The sequence below is a fragment of the Trichosurus vulpecula genome, chromosome 3, assembly GCF_011100635.1.
Source record: "Trichosurus vulpecula isolate mTriVul1 chromosome 3, mTriVul1.pri, whole genome shotgun sequence".
NCBI classification, from domain to species: Eukaryota; Metazoa; Chordata; class Mammalia; order Diprotodontia; family Phalangeridae; genus Trichosurus; species Trichosurus vulpecula.
The window spans coordinates 1,632,498-1,647,631 of record NC_050575.1 but is presented as its reverse complement, the minus strand read 5'-3'; the positions used below and the strand labels follow the sequence as shown (position 1 = coordinate 1,647,631).

The 15,134-nt window shown below is 34.1% G+C and overlaps 1 protein-coding gene across 8 annotated transcripts in view; it reads left to right on the top strand.

Annotated features, from left to right (window-relative positions):
* The window catches only part of MATR3 (matrin 3), a 31,337-nt gene extending 17,618 nt beyond the window's left edge, over positions 1-13,719 (top strand). For 3 of the 8 annotated variants that reach the window (XM_036748407.1, XM_036748408.1, XM_036748409.1), the window contains 13 exons: positions 316-377; positions 1,097-1,138; positions 1,460-1,572; positions 1,791-1,843; positions 3,923-4,048; positions 5,142-5,267; positions 7,220-7,390; positions 7,954-8,085; positions 8,528-8,571; positions 8,656-9,034; positions 9,774-10,143; positions 10,597-10,718; positions 12,651-13,091. In XM_036748407.1, coding sequence (XP_036604302.1) covers positions 316-377; positions 1,097-1,138; positions 1,460-1,572; positions 1,791-1,843; positions 3,923-4,048; positions 5,142-5,267; positions 7,220-7,390; positions 7,954-8,085; positions 8,528-8,571; positions 8,656-9,034; positions 9,774-10,143; positions 10,597-10,718; positions 12,651-12,701 — 1,791 coding nt within the window. In that variant the 3' untranslated portion in view covers positions 12,702-13,091. Of the gene's footprint in view, positions 1-315; positions 378-1,096; positions 1,139-1,459; positions 1,573-1,790; positions 1,844-3,922; positions 4,049-5,141; positions 5,268-7,219; positions 7,391-7,953; positions 8,086-8,527; positions 8,572-8,655; positions 9,035-9,773; positions 10,144-10,596; positions 10,719-12,650 lie in introns of all 8 variants that reach the window. The other 5 variants (XM_036748406.1, XM_036748410.1, XM_036748412.1 and 2 more) reach the window with 3 other exon arrangements.
* Positions 13,720-15,134: the final 1,415 nt, after the last annotated feature.

The window sequence follows — 15,134 nt, the reverse complement described above, 5'->3', positions numbered from 1 at the left end:
AAAAAACAGAATCTTCTGTCATCATCTACAATTAACCACTAGGAAGAGCCATTTTTCCAGAGGCCACCTGTTTTGTTGACCAAGCTACAATTTTTCCTCCATGAATATGCATGAGATATTTGAGGGCAGGATCAAGCTCTAGGAAGAACTCAGAAAAGTTGCAAGTTCATGTGATGGTAGGTCAGATGCCCAAAAAACAGTGGGTTTTACTTTGTGGCCATTTAATGTTAAATGTTTAATGCTCCAATTTTGGTTCACTTGAACAAAATGCCTTAATTTTATTTTTGTTAATTCTGCAAATTTACTTTGCTGCAGGAGTGGAATCAACACATCAATGGAGCAACACACAGTCGACGCTGCCAACTTCTTCTTGAAATGTAGGATATTGAAATAATCTCTTAAGCATCCTTATTTATGACACAAAAGAACAGCAGTTAATCAGATTTTGTCATTTACTTAAAGTGCATTCTATTATAGCTATACAGAATTTTGTATGTTGTTGCTTACTGAAATAACTACAGATGAGACGAACAATTTAGATGCTTGATTGGTTGAGTTGTGTTAAATAATAAATTGAATTTCTGGTATAGAAAAACTACTAGTAAGCCATTTTATTCCTAAGGGAAATTGTATGAAAAAGCTGTTTCTAAGTATCCCTTTTAATATATAGAATAGATTCATGCCTAATGATAATCAGCAAAATCCTACCAACGAAGAGCATGGGAAGGACTATTCCAAGGTCTTACTACTTTTCACTTTTAGTGGTAACGTGGGTAGGTCATACTATAGGAGAAATGTTTATTACCTTAAGTTTTCCCTAAATCAGAATTCTCAGGTAGCATGGGCCAAGTTTATTCCCTTATTTTGGTAAGTTTGAAATTCTTTAGTGTCTCGTAACCCAGTGGGATAAATTTTATAGATATCCTGTAACCACAGTGTATATATATATATATATATATATATATATATATATATATATATATATATATATATATATCCTGTAACCACAGTATATATATAACTAATTTCTACTAATCTGAAGTAAAAGCAGAACAAGTGTTTTGACTTTGAAGGTAATTTTTTGTTCTTTTTTAAGCTATCCAGAATGGAATCCTGACAATGATTCTGGACATGGAATGTAAGTGCAAATCAACACTTTAAAGTTTTCAGCATTGCTTATTATTATAAATAGTTTAGGTCTATAGAGTTTTTATATAATTTCACAAAATACTGAAAGGTCTACTAGAAATATTCAAAAATGGTTTCATTGCTAAAAAAGAGGTCCATTTCAGATTATTAGTTGATTTATTACTATACTCATCTTAAGTTTAGTATGGTTTAGAATTTTAGAATAAGATTTCCCTCTTTTTGATTGGTCATATAGATAATACATTCCTGGTAACTATTAAATCACTGATTATTTTAGAGTGTTTAATATTTGATGTATTCCCATTTCTAGGGGTGATCCATTCATGTTGCAGCAATCTACAAACCCAGCACCAGGAATTTTGGGGCCCCCTCCTCCCTCATTCCATCTCGGGGGACCACCTGTTGGACCAAGAGGAAATATGGGTATGTTTTCAAATCGTTAGCTGAAAGAAACAGTAAGTGAAGTAATAGGATATCGACTAGATGAAAGGTTAATTAAAATGCCATTTATATGGCTGATACTACTAATTTTTTAAATTATTTTTGGATTATCTTTCCCTTTCAGCCAAGGTACATACACCAGTTATGTTTTATGTGAATGTATAGTTATAACATTTAAAATTACTTCCCCTCTCTTACAGGTGCCGGAAATGGAAATATGCAAGGACCAAGACACATGCAAAAAGGCAGAATGGTCAGTATTAAATCTCAGATATATTACAATATGAAAATGTGGACCTGGGATTATTTAAAATGTTCATACCAAATATTTAGTCTCAATCATTCTTGTGCATTTAAATCTTAGTTAATTGTATGGAAAAATACTTAGAAACTCAAAGAGGCAGAAAAGCAAAATTTAAAAGCATGTTATCAATAAATTGTTACAAATAAAATGTTACCAATAAAAATAATCCTTTCTGAAATAATCATTTTGCAAGGAAATAGATTATGTAACTTTCTAGAAACACAAAGGTTATAGTTCTTCATCCCCCACCTCTCCATCTGTAAGCTAGCTTATGTAGAACTTAATATTGCATAAAAGCAGCATGTTCATCTGTATGTGCTTTTTTCTTAAAAAGTAAATGCATTTAAGGGAACATCCTGTATTTGGATCTGTATGGTATCAAATATAAATCAAACACTTGCTCTGCTTCACAGAGTGCATAGAGATTCGTGTTTTTATGAGATTTCTCCATTCAGTGAGGCATTGTTCATATCCAGTAGCAATCCCCATTTTTGGCTGTAGTTTGTAATACTTGGAAAGTGAAAATAGAAGGTAGAAACTGGTCTAGAATGTTAGAATTTGTAGTAATATAATATCTATTGTCTAGCTTTTAGATGTCTTGTCCTCAGCTCCTAAAAACCCGAGATTTGCTAAAATATCAGAGTAAAGATAATATGATGGTTCGGGTCTTTAACTAAATTAGTATGTTCTCATGGGGTAGCATTGACCGTCAAAACCAAGACATAATACAAATGGCAAGAAAATGAGAGAAAATAGACAGTAGAGAGAAAAAAAGTTTTCCCAAGGGAAGGGAAAGAGGAAAAAAGTGAAGGGAGAGTGGATGAAAGCAGAAATTTGAATGTGTGAGGAGTCTTAATGGTTGTGTGAGAACTAATAGTCTTAACAGCATTGGGGGGAGGGTGGATGCATTGTAGAGGCAACCTGCCCTACATACTCTTCAATAAGAATGATGGTGTCACTGGATTACAACATGTTACAATGAATAATTTTCTTAGAGATTACCTACTTAATTAGGGTAAGATATTGAGCATGTTAAATCAGAAATATGCCCTTTTTTCATTAAAAGTTAATGTCAAGATTATTAAAGAGTTGTAAAATTAAAGTTACATAAAAGGTTGCTGAGATGACATTGGAATGAAAAGCCTATTGAATTTAATATGGTCAATAAAATGGCTCTGATAAGCTGGAGTACTGTACATTGACATTGGTTACAATGACCATGCTTTCCTTTAAAAAAAGGTACCTTTGGCACATCTGTAACACCTGGTACAAGGTAATACCAGAATCTATCTGTCCTGAATTAATAGGAAATTTTTATAGAAACATAATGACAATTTAACTAAAGCAGTTACTTCATCTATCCCTAAGATACCAGTTTACATAATTTGAGCATTTTTACTTTAAAGGTGTTAATATAAACAAATTTTGCCCTAGAAGTAGAAATGGTGATAAGTGCTTGTTAGAGCTCAGATATTTATCTGCACTAGATTTTTATAAGGATTATAATTTTAAAAATTGTTGAATACATAAAAAGTCATAGATTCTGTTACGTAGTGGCCAAGTAAAAATTGGCTTGTTTTAATATACGTAGGATCCCATACCTAGAGAACTGGAAGGGAATGCCTTTCACGCTTACCATTACATTTGTATATAAATTTATTAGACAATTTTAGATTCAGGAAGGACTTGGATACTGCCTCTGACATACAGTGCAGTGTCAGCCTAGGCAAGTCATTTAAATTTTCAGTGTCCAGGCAGCTCTCTAAGATTTCATCTCTCTAAGATGGCATTGACCTGGACTGGTTCACTGTACCTTTTCTAGGTATTAATTGTAAATACCAAAAATGCTTTATTTCTTGGGCGTTTTAATTAGAAATCCTAAGAAAATACTAGAAATGTTCTAGAATTGTATTATGTAAGTTTTAAGTTCACTGAAACATTGGTTATTATTTGAAATACTCTATTCTGGTATTGTGCCATGTACTTTGATTTGAGTTGAGGCCTGCACATTTTATGTTTTGTTGATAGGAAACTAGCAGAGTTGTTCACATTATGGATTTCCAGCGGGGGAAAAACTTGAGATACCAACTTCTGCAGCTGGTTGAACCATTTGGAGTAATTTCAAATCATCTGATCTTAAATAAAATCAATGAGGTGAGGCTTAAACCATTTTTAAACTCTTTAGAATGAAGGCAGGAAATAAATGCAAACAGTTTAACTGACTTTTTTAACCTCTTGGCTATTGTTTATTACAAAGTGCATTTACCCCCTTATTAAATTTGTAAGCACCATTAGATGAAGGACTGTGTCCCGTGAATAGTAGTAGATAGATGCTTATTAGTGAAACCAAAAAACTCTAGATTTAGAATCGGAACATTTGGTTTGCTCCTCGGGCACATGATAGCTTTGTAAACATGGACAAGTCCCATTCACTTCATGCCTTACAGTTTCCAACCATAAAATGGGAATGAAAATATTTATATGGCTTGTATTTTTTGCAGACTAGTTGTTATAAATATATATTTTATATATATATATATACACTTGTATTTAATATTCATGTATATATAATATATATTTTTATTTATATATAAATATAAATAAACTGATTTAATTCAAATGTTAGATCTTAATTCTATTTTAAAATTATTTAAATTGATACACTATAAGAAAATGGTTTATTAAAATATTGTGTTAGTATTTTTACAAATGATTACATCTAAGCAAGAATTATTGTATTTCCGTGAGGTTATGAAAAGCAACTTTAATCTTGAATGCCGAAAGGATAAAGTATGAAACCTGGTTTGCCTTTTTAATAGTGATAGAGTTGTCCTGTTTCGTTGGGATTTTGTCTTGAGAGGAAGCATAGTATCATTACATAGAACCGTTGCATTTGGAGGTATACAAACTGTGCTTGAGTCCTGGCCTCAATACTTGCCAATTATATGGTATTGGGCAAATAATTTAATCTCTGAGCCTCAGTTTCCTACTATAATGAGAAACAATATTTGCATTATCTTCATGAGAGCATTCCAAGTGAGGTACTTCACAAGTGTGAAATATGTTAATTCTATAATTGGAATTTAACTTTCTAGAATTATTACGATTGCCCACAAAAATGCTGCTGTATCTGTTCAGGCATACATTGTACTAAACAATAACCTCTGAATGATTGTATGAGATATTTCTGGGAGGCTTCACAAAGTAGTACATCTAGGATATTTAGAAATTGTTCCTTTAATTTCAGGCTTTCATTGAAATGTCTACCACAGAAGATGCTCAGGCTGCAGTGGACTATTATACAACCACACCAGCACTGGTATTTGGCAAACCAGTAAGAGTTCATTTATCCCAGAAGTATAAAAGAATAAAGGTATGTTTTTCCTCTTCAAAGATACCTGTAATCACTAGTTAGAATTGTTTCACAAAGATTAAGTTGAGTAAAGTACAGTTAAACGTCTCATGAATACTTTACTTAGAAAAACAAAGGGACCATTTGCCATAACGTCATTTCTTCCCTACATCTCCAAAACCCCAAACGTTCCTTTTTATCTCTTCCTTTAGAATAAAGACTAGAATAGTCTTCGAATAAAGCTGGCCCTTTTCACCAATACCACATTATTTATGTACTTGATTCCACCCCCCCCTTTTGCCAGCTCCTCTATTAGAATGCCTCCATCACCCTCTCTTTCTCTTATATACATTTTACAATCTCTCCCTATGAGCTACAAATATGCTCATATTTTCTCTATCCTTGAAAAATCTTCACTTGACATCTTCCACTCAAGTTATCCTTTTTCCCTTTCACAGCCAAAGCTTTTTAGCTTTTGTTACCTTCACTTTCTGCCCTTTTTCTCATTTCTCAATCCTTTAGTCTAGCTCTTGACGACATCAGCAATTAAAAATGTTCTCTCCCAAGTTTCCAGTTACCATAGTTCCAATATCCTCTGGTCTTTACGTAAATCTAACCTTTTTTGACTAGTGTAGTATTTGACCTTGACTACCCTCTCCTTTCTAGGTTTTCATGACTGCTCTCTTCTGGTTCCACTCCTTTAGTCTCTCCTTTCTGGGGGTGTCATCCATGTTACAGCCCCTATTTGTTAATGTTTAGAATCTCTTAATGACCTTAACAGCCCCCACAGATTCAGTTACCGTTGTATAACAGTTATCATTGCTATACAGTTCTCTCATATAGTCTATTTTTCAGTGACACCTTCAGTATCTGTTTATTTATATGTTTTGAACTGTGTGTCCCAAAGGCATCGCAAACCTACTGTCCAAACCTAATGTCCAAAATGTAGGTCCTGTTCTTTATGCTTATCTGCATATCATTTCCCCCTTGGATCCTCCTCTCAAAAATATTCTGAACTTCCTTTTCTCTTTGGTCACTCAGGTCTGTTACTTTGGGGTTATCCGTAATTCCTCATTCCCTCTTCCATGTTTAGTCATTTATTAAGTCTAGTTAATTCAAATTAGCTCCATAATCTCCACCTTCCTTTCCCATCTCTCGCTTGACATAGCCACTGCCCTCGTGCAAGCCCTCATCACCTCTCATTCCTGGAATTCTTATTGCCACAGCATCCTAGTTCATCTCACCGCCTAGAATTCCTCTATTATCCAGTCCATTCTTTGTATAGCTGTCAGAGTGGTTTTTTTAAAGCAGAAGCAAGTGTCTTGGGCATATATGTCATTCTCCTCCCCAGTAACTTTCAGTGGCTCCTTATTCAAATGCCCACGTTTGGCATTTAAAGGCCTTTCTTTTGAACTAGGTAGCACAATAGATAAGAACACTGTCTATTAGCTGTTTTATCCTGAACAAGTTACTTGTTAACTTTTGCTTGCCAGTATCCTCAACTGTAAAATGGGGATAATAATTGTGAAGTGTTTAAGCACAGTGCCTGTCACACATGAGATACTTAATGTTTGTTTGCTTTTATTGGCCTGCTATATTCTAGATACGCTGACATGTTTTGTTTGGTAATTTTTCTTCGTAAACTCTCTTGCATGCCTGGAATGCATTCCTCCCTTACTTAGAACACTTAGAATCCGTAGCTTTTTAAAAAAAAAACTTCTCTAGGGTCATACCTGATTGACATTTCCTGATTGTCCTGCATGCATAGCCACACCATTTGTTTATATGTTTAAATAATGTTATATATGTATGTTGTAAGATTGTATCTTTTTTTGTAGCCTCAGCAAGCTAGCTTACTGCTTGGCGTAAAAATTGTTTACTATTAAATGCTGGTTCATGGATTGACTTAATTTATGAAAAGTTATCTTTATGGCCACCATAGTTGACTTTTTTCTCATTTCTTTAATTTAAAGAAACCTGAAGGTGGGAAACCAGATCAGAAATTTGAACAGAAGCCTGAACTTGGACGGGTGATCCATCTCAGCAACCTGCCCCATTCTGGCTATTCTGACAGTGCCGTCATCAAACTTGCTGAGCCCTATGGAAAGATAAAGAATTACATATTGATGAGGATGAAGAGTCAGGTACTATCCTTAATGATGAATGATTTTATAATTATTGAACTTCTAGAGTAATCTTTAATCAAGAGATAGTGTGTATAATGGGGGGGGGAACCAACTGAACTGGTTGTGAAGAGAAATCTGGTTTTGAATCTCTGCTTTGATACTACGTAATTTTCCCCAGGCAAATCTCCTGAACCTTTTGCATAACATGCCTTAATATTGTACTGAAAGAAATTTTCTGGAAGCCTCTCAATTTAGAAAATGCCACGCATGTTTAAAATACTTCTCTCTCTCTCTCTCTCACGCACACGCACACACACACACACACACACACACACACACACTGTTTTCACATTTCATTTTATCTTAATCTGTGAGGACACAGATTAAGGACAATATTCATTCCCATTTTACAGAAGGAAATCTGCTGCACATGCACAGTTTAAGGGACTTAAGTAATGGCAGAGTTGAGACTGGGGACTAGGTACTCTTGACTCCTAAATTGTCATTTAAAATAACAAGAATTGTCTAATTACAAAATGGATAGCAGAGGGTATTTTTGTGTCTTTTCACAATTTCCTTAGGCTTTCATAGAAATGGAAACCCGAGAGGACGCTATGGCTATGGTGGAGCACTGTGCAAAAAAGGCACTTTGGTTCCAGGGCCGATATGTGAAGGTTGACTTATCTGAGAAATACAAAAAACTGGTTTTGCGGGTATGTTTTTTGACTGCTAATTTTTCTTGACCAATTTACAATCCTAAAACAATGTGGTCCTTGCCCTTTTTATTCGTGGGCTTTCTTGACTTCCTATTACTTATATTCCATTTCCCCTTACCCTTGAAATGCAAATTGACCACCAAAATACTTGGGAATATATTTGGATTGGGGGTGGGGGGTGGGGTCACTCCACCAAAGATGACCCGGGTTCTTAGCAAAAATAAAGCGATCTTACATTCTGAGGTTTAAATGATCTCACTGGCATCAATAGTGCTAGGGACAACAAATCTAAATAGGACAGTATGAACTTCTAAGTGTATAGGGATTAATCGAGCACTTTAAATTCACCTATTGAAGAGATTACTAATCCCAGGTCATATATGAATTACTAGTGTGCTAACTCTGGAAGATCTTAATTGTATTAACTTTTTTCAAATAGATTCCCAACAGAGGAATTGATCTGTTGAAGAAAGATAAATCTCGGTAAGTTTATTTAAAATGTGTAGAATGTATTTTGGGTATTATTGGAAACATTGGACCAGAAAGTAATTGAGTATTTCATTGCAGAAAGAGATCTTACTCTCCAGATGGCAAAGATTCTCCAAGCGATAAAAAGTCCAAGACTGATGGCAGCCAGAAGAGTGATAGTGGAGCCGAAGGAAAAGAACAGGAAGAGAAACAAAGTGAAGATGCTGACAAAGACATAAAAGATGAGCAGGCCGAGCAAGAACCTGGTTTGCTTCTTGAATCTGAAGATGAGCTGCTAGTAGATGAAGAAGAAGCAGCTGCCCTGCTGGAGAGTGGCAGCTCAGTGGGAGATGAGACTGACCTTGCTAATTTAGGTGATGTGGCTGCTGATATTAAAAAAGAACCTTCTGAAAAAGCTTTGAAAAAGATGGAAATGAGTCTTGGTTCTTCAGCAGCAGCAAAGAAAAAACTCAAAAAGGTAAAAACATTAGAGAAAATTCTCTTTTAGTTTTTCCATATTTAAGTTTCAATAGGAAAATTAATTTTAAAACTTCAAAGTGAAAATTTAGGCAATTTGCTGTGCCTGCTGTATTTAAACTCCAGATGTTACATTAAATACCACAAGAGTGGCATTCTTCAAATCAGTGGTGGCATATAACTTGCATTAATAAAAGGGTGCTGTTTTCAGTTTGTATATTCCCGAGCTATTGTTTTAGCTTACAAAGGCTAGTTAGGAAGGCATCTACATGGAGCGCTTTTTTGGTAGTTCAAAGCATTTGTAGTCCAGATCCATTTTTTTTTTTCACCTATGGTGTGCCAAAATAATTGCACACATATATAGTGTATATTTTGATAATTTACATTTAGCTCTGGCTTAGGTTGGATGTGTATAAATAGGTTTGGTGAAAAAATACAAGGCATTGGGAAGTCTAAGGAACTGAGTCAAACAAAATTTTACCCTATATCCTTAGAAAGTCATTGCCCTACAAAAGTAGCATCTGTGTGTTACAGCTTATTTTACTTGCTTGTAACATACCATTTAAATAAAGCTTTTAGCTTAGTGTTTTGAGTGGAAAAGGAAAATTGTCCAACTTTTTTCCAGAGGACAAGGAAGGAAAGAAAAAGACGCTTTCCCCTTCCTTTTTAAGTAAATGCAAATGGAAGGGATGCTGCAGGATAACTAACTGTTGCAGAGTAAACTTTGTCTCTCTTAACAGCGTCGCTTTCCAGGGAGTATGGAAGGTTTTGTCACTCTAGATGAGGTTGGTGATGAGGAAGATTCGGAACTTCAGAAACTTCGTAAATCGGGAATGGCAATTAAATCTGGTGACAAAAATGACGATAGTTTGGTTGAAATTAAGGTGGACAAGATGGAGGAACTTGATCAGGAGAATGATGGATCGTTGGAAAATGGAATTAAAAACGAAGACAGTACAGAGCCTGGAGGTGCCGAATCTGCCGAGAACCTTGAGGGAATGGATCCGAACCAAGAGACAAGTGAAAATACAGATGGTGAAAACGAAATTAAAAGGGAGGATATCCCAGATGAGTATAGAATTGGACCATATCAACCCAATGTTCCTGTTGGTGAGAATTGAATTTTTCTTAATTATACACTAAGTCAGTAAAAGTAATTTTAAATAATAAAGGGAATGTATTAGAGTTTTATTTTCTGTTGCTGTCTACTTTTCCTTGTTCTGATCTGTCATACACACATGCACATATACTCTTTATTGTTGTAAACTTCTTTGCTCAAGAGCCTCAAAATTTAACTCTGCATTATACTGCTGTCTTAGCAGCATTAATCCAGTCTCCTTTTAATTGAGACGTTCAGTAAGCTTTGTAGGGCATCATGCGATCTGTCTTTTGGACAAGTTTTCTTTATGCTGTTTTACAACTTACTGAAATATACATATTCACAAGAAATAACATTCTCAGTGTAATTTTAAATATTATATGGATAATGCTAAATAATAAATGTGTTTCAAATTTAATATTTAAATTATCTGTTGATGAGATTATTTGTGTTTTTTTCCTAAGGCGTGGACTATGTGATACCCAAGACAGGATTTTACTGTAAACTCTGTTCTCTCTTCTACACAAATGAGGAAGTTGCAAAAAATACTCACTGCAGCAGCTTGCCTCATTATCAGAAATTAAAGGTAAAACAAATTCTTAGAAGTTAAGGAAAATTGGGATAAGGGACTAGCAAACAAAAGTGCTAATTATAGATACAAGCAGATTTCCTCTGGGATAGAGTGATACTTATCACCTCGAAGCTATAAAATCTAATAGAACCTTAGTTCTAAAACATTTACAATGACAGGATTTTGTTTTTTATTTATTTCACAAACTAAAGGAAGTTTTAGTAGACCGTTCAGCCCCAAAATGAAATTATATAAGCTTTTACAGTGCCGGGAACTAACATTGAAAGATTCATTCAGCATTTAATATTAGGTGTTGATTTGAAATAGTAATGTTGAACATTCTTTGTTGTCAAATCTGTTGAAGGGCATGAAAAAATACAATGGTTACACTAGGAAAGCAAATGAAGTCAAATCAAAATGTAAGAATGTTCCCTTTTAACAAGATCGAAGAAGCAATTATCTGAAATCTCAAAGTGGGCAAATAAAAGGTTTTGAAGTTTTTTAAGTGATTTTTAACTAGTATTTTATTTTTTTCCAATTACATGTAAGACAATTTTAAACGTTCGTTTTTAAATTTTGAGTTGTAAATTTTTCTCCCTCCCCTGAAATGGTAAGCTATTTGATACAGGTTATATATGCGCAATCATGTAAAACATAATTTCCATATTAGTAATATTGTAAAAGAAGAAACAGACTAAAAGGAAGAAAAATGGGAAAAAAACAGAAGGTTCTTTTGAAATTGGAGCTGGTAGTGAGGAAAACCTGGTATATAAACTTCAGTGCTGATTAATTTGACTGGAAATGCAGTTTTCATTAAAATGGATAAATTTTCACACAACTATACCAAAAGAGTTGTTCTGTTAATTTCTGTTGAGTAATGCTATTTAGGAGATTTTTCTTCAGTGTTTGGTAGTTTAAAGTTACAATTGAAATTTTCTGGCTGAAGACGAAGAGGGAATTTTAGAAATGGCTCCAAATTTCATCCATGTTCAAATTTAATGGGATCTCGTTAACTACCTTTAAATTGTGAGAATGAAAATTGATTTTCAGTATAATTAAAGAAAGGAAATACAGCTTTTAGCTTAGTGTTTTGAGTGGAAAAGGAATTGATTTATAAGCACACACTGAAACTAGATTTAAGTCCAGACTTAGATTTTATTGTATAAGCTAGACTTAAAGATAAGGTTTGGCATATATTTGAAACAATACTGTATGTTGAATTTTTGCAATGAAGGGGACACTGAATACATTTTATATGATAAATTTTTCTAAATGTGTAGTCACAATAGTTTTATTATAGTGCACTGTTACTGCAGATTTCAGCTGATAAAGTAGGTGTGAACAAATATCCTGTGAAATAATCAAATATTTAGTTCATAGCTTAGTGCAGTGCAGCAGTGGGGAACCTCTGGTCTTGGCCACTTGTGGCCTTCTAGGTTCTTGGGTGTCGCCTTTTGACTGAGTCAAGTTTTACAGAACAAGTTCTTAAGGGGATTTGTTCTGTGAAGTTTGGGTTCAGTGAAGGACCCAGAGGACCACATGTGGCCTTGAGACTGCAGGTTCCCCACCCCAGACTAGTGGATAAATTATTGGTCTAGAAACTTTGAAATAATTTTATACTTCGAAGAGTTGCTAATTTGCTTTCCTTATCATTTTTTGTGTCTTGTTCTTCAGTCTTAAATTGTGAGGGTACTGATCAGTTGAAATGTATTAAATTCATACTTCCTATTTGTGATCATCACAATACTTTAATAAAGCTGTCTTTTCCTGATCCCATTTGCTCATTATTTACAGTGGTTACATTAGTCTGCAAAAGCCTGTTACAGAGATATATTAAGTTCTATATTAAGGTCCAAAAATTAGTTACATTTACAATTGTTTTTTTTTTAATCTTGCTAATTTAGATAGACTTATATGTCCCTGAATTGGTTTTATTTTTTCCCCCAGAAATTTCTGAATAAATTGGCAGAAGATCGCAGGCAAAAGAAAGAAGCTTAAGATGTGCAAGACGCTTAAGGGTTTCCAAGGAAAAGTGGTTCTTTGTTTTTAACGTTAACCTTTTTTAAGCCCAGTACAGATAGTTAGTAGAAGGAAATATTGTACTCTTTTGTTTTAGTGAAAACTAGTCTGTTCATGTGTTAAGTGTTACGATAAAAATGCATATACAGTTAATGCAGAATAACTTTTGTTTTATGAGAATGGCAACAGACAGAAGTGCTTTGTAGAGAGTGGCTCTTCAAGCCACTTAAGATAACTTTTGCACCATTATGGAAAAAAGTGGATGTGTGAAGAAAAGTAACCTTCAAAGAAAATGAAATTTTATTAGTTTCCAGCCTCAAAGAATTGTCAACAAATTTTGATTCCATTCAATAAAGAAAAAAAAACTTACATTGTATTTTTGTTAATTTTATCTGAAACATTCCACATTCTGATCTGAGCCTAGCAGATTTTTCATTTGGAGTGTGAAGCTATTTAGTTGTATTTCATTTCTGGAAACGTCCTTAAGTGTAAAGTTGGCAAATTAAAAATGCAGGTGCAGCTTCTTTTAATGTCATTGCTGTTGTTACTTAGATGTTAGAAAACTATTAAGTAATTTTGTAATTTTTTCTAAGTTCCTACTAGATTTTTTTTCTTTATTCATGTAGTTGGTGTATTTTCAGTGAAATGTAACAAAAACAAAATCCCGTTCTCTTTGACCAGTATTAATTTTTTGAGCTCTTATTGCTTGTTACTTGAATCCTGTAGCTGTCATACATTTCTGGTATAAGCAAAATTTGATTTTTTGAAGTGTGTAGATCATCTCTTCATATTCTTTAAGTGTAATTTTACATATCTGCATTTTGGTCATAATCCCAGAAGCACGCTTCTATTAATGTACCTGCACTTGTGACCTTTGTGAACAGAAATTTGCATGTATAATCTGTGTTTACTTGTAATTTTCTGATTATATACTGCTTATATCTGTGGATTCAAGTTACTGAAGTGATTACCAATAAACAAACCTAGGCAACAATAATTGGTTATATGTTTGGAATATTAACCAATGTACGTCAGTTGTGGCTCATTCATAGACTTTCTCTTCTGCATGCTTTTAGTTGAATTACTACTCTTAAAACTGGGTGTGTCTGCTACTAAAATGTTCATTTCTTTGGTGCTGTTGAACTTATAGTCCCAGTTTCATAGCTGGATCCATTTTATTCTAATGTTAAGATTACTTTTTGAGCTTAAAATTCCAACAGTGAGAACATAATGAAAAGCTAATGTTTTAGATGTCATGCTTCAGTAGTAGTACAGTTGAAAATTTCATTATGTTAATAACTAGAACATAATGAACCCTAAATAAATAGCCATTAAAATGTGGTTAAAGGTGTAGAGAGGCCATTGAATGAAAATACTTTAAAATAATTAACAGTTGAGGGAAATTTTGCCAATAAAGCATTAATGTCTTAATAGAGATGGCAGTGAAGAACCTTCAATTTATAAAACAATCCCACCTTTGTTTTTGACCCTTGATTCTGTCACTTGAGCTTTTAGACCTCACTTTCCTTTGCAAAATGAAATATTTGCAGAGTTTATCATCGACCACAGGATCATGATACTTAGGCTAAAAGAACCTTGAAAGGTTTCAAATCTTTTAATAGCAATTTTGAGTTTGTACCATAGAGGGTAGCAGTATGCCATAAGAAACAGCTGATTCTGACTTAAGAAAATTTGCTGTTTTCCTGAATTTACCTGTATTTACTGAAGCTGTTGATTTCTTCAAGGTGTACCTTTTTTAGTAGAGAGAGAATTAGAAAAACTAAGATACATTATCTGGTTCTGTCCTTTATTAAACTTTCTTAAGTTATTCTGGTGAGGAAAAGAAGAAATAGATAAATGGTCTGCCATTTAAATTCTTTTGGAGGAGCAAGTAAACATTTTCCTTCATGGGAGAGTTGGATAGCCATATTGGATGGGAGTTTATTTAAGGCAAGAAGGATGCCTAAAGATGGTAAAGTGACATCCAAATAGAAAGGGTCCCTCCTACATGTACTAAACAAAGAGGAGAGTGTAGAATAGATTGAGATGGACCCCTTTGAATCTGTGGTTCTGGTTTGAAAGCAAAATGGTAAACATGCACTAATGGTCAGGTATTTTAAGTGGTGGCCGTTTTTGAGCTGTAGGGTAAGTGTGGGATTTAACTTATGCTTTGGCTTTATTCAAAGTGGTGGAAAAGGCTGTCTTAAACCTAGGCGAAGGGTGGTTTGCTACTGCTTTTCGATTTCTCATTTTGGAGATGAGCTGTGTTATAAGCCCTTCTGGAATCTGAGCTCCCTTTTGCTTTGTGTAGACAAGATGTCCAGCAGTGCTTTCTCCATTTTCTACATAAATTACTAGCTCTTTTTAGTTAGGCTAGTGTTACAGAACTATGTAATCATTTGAGGTTTGTCA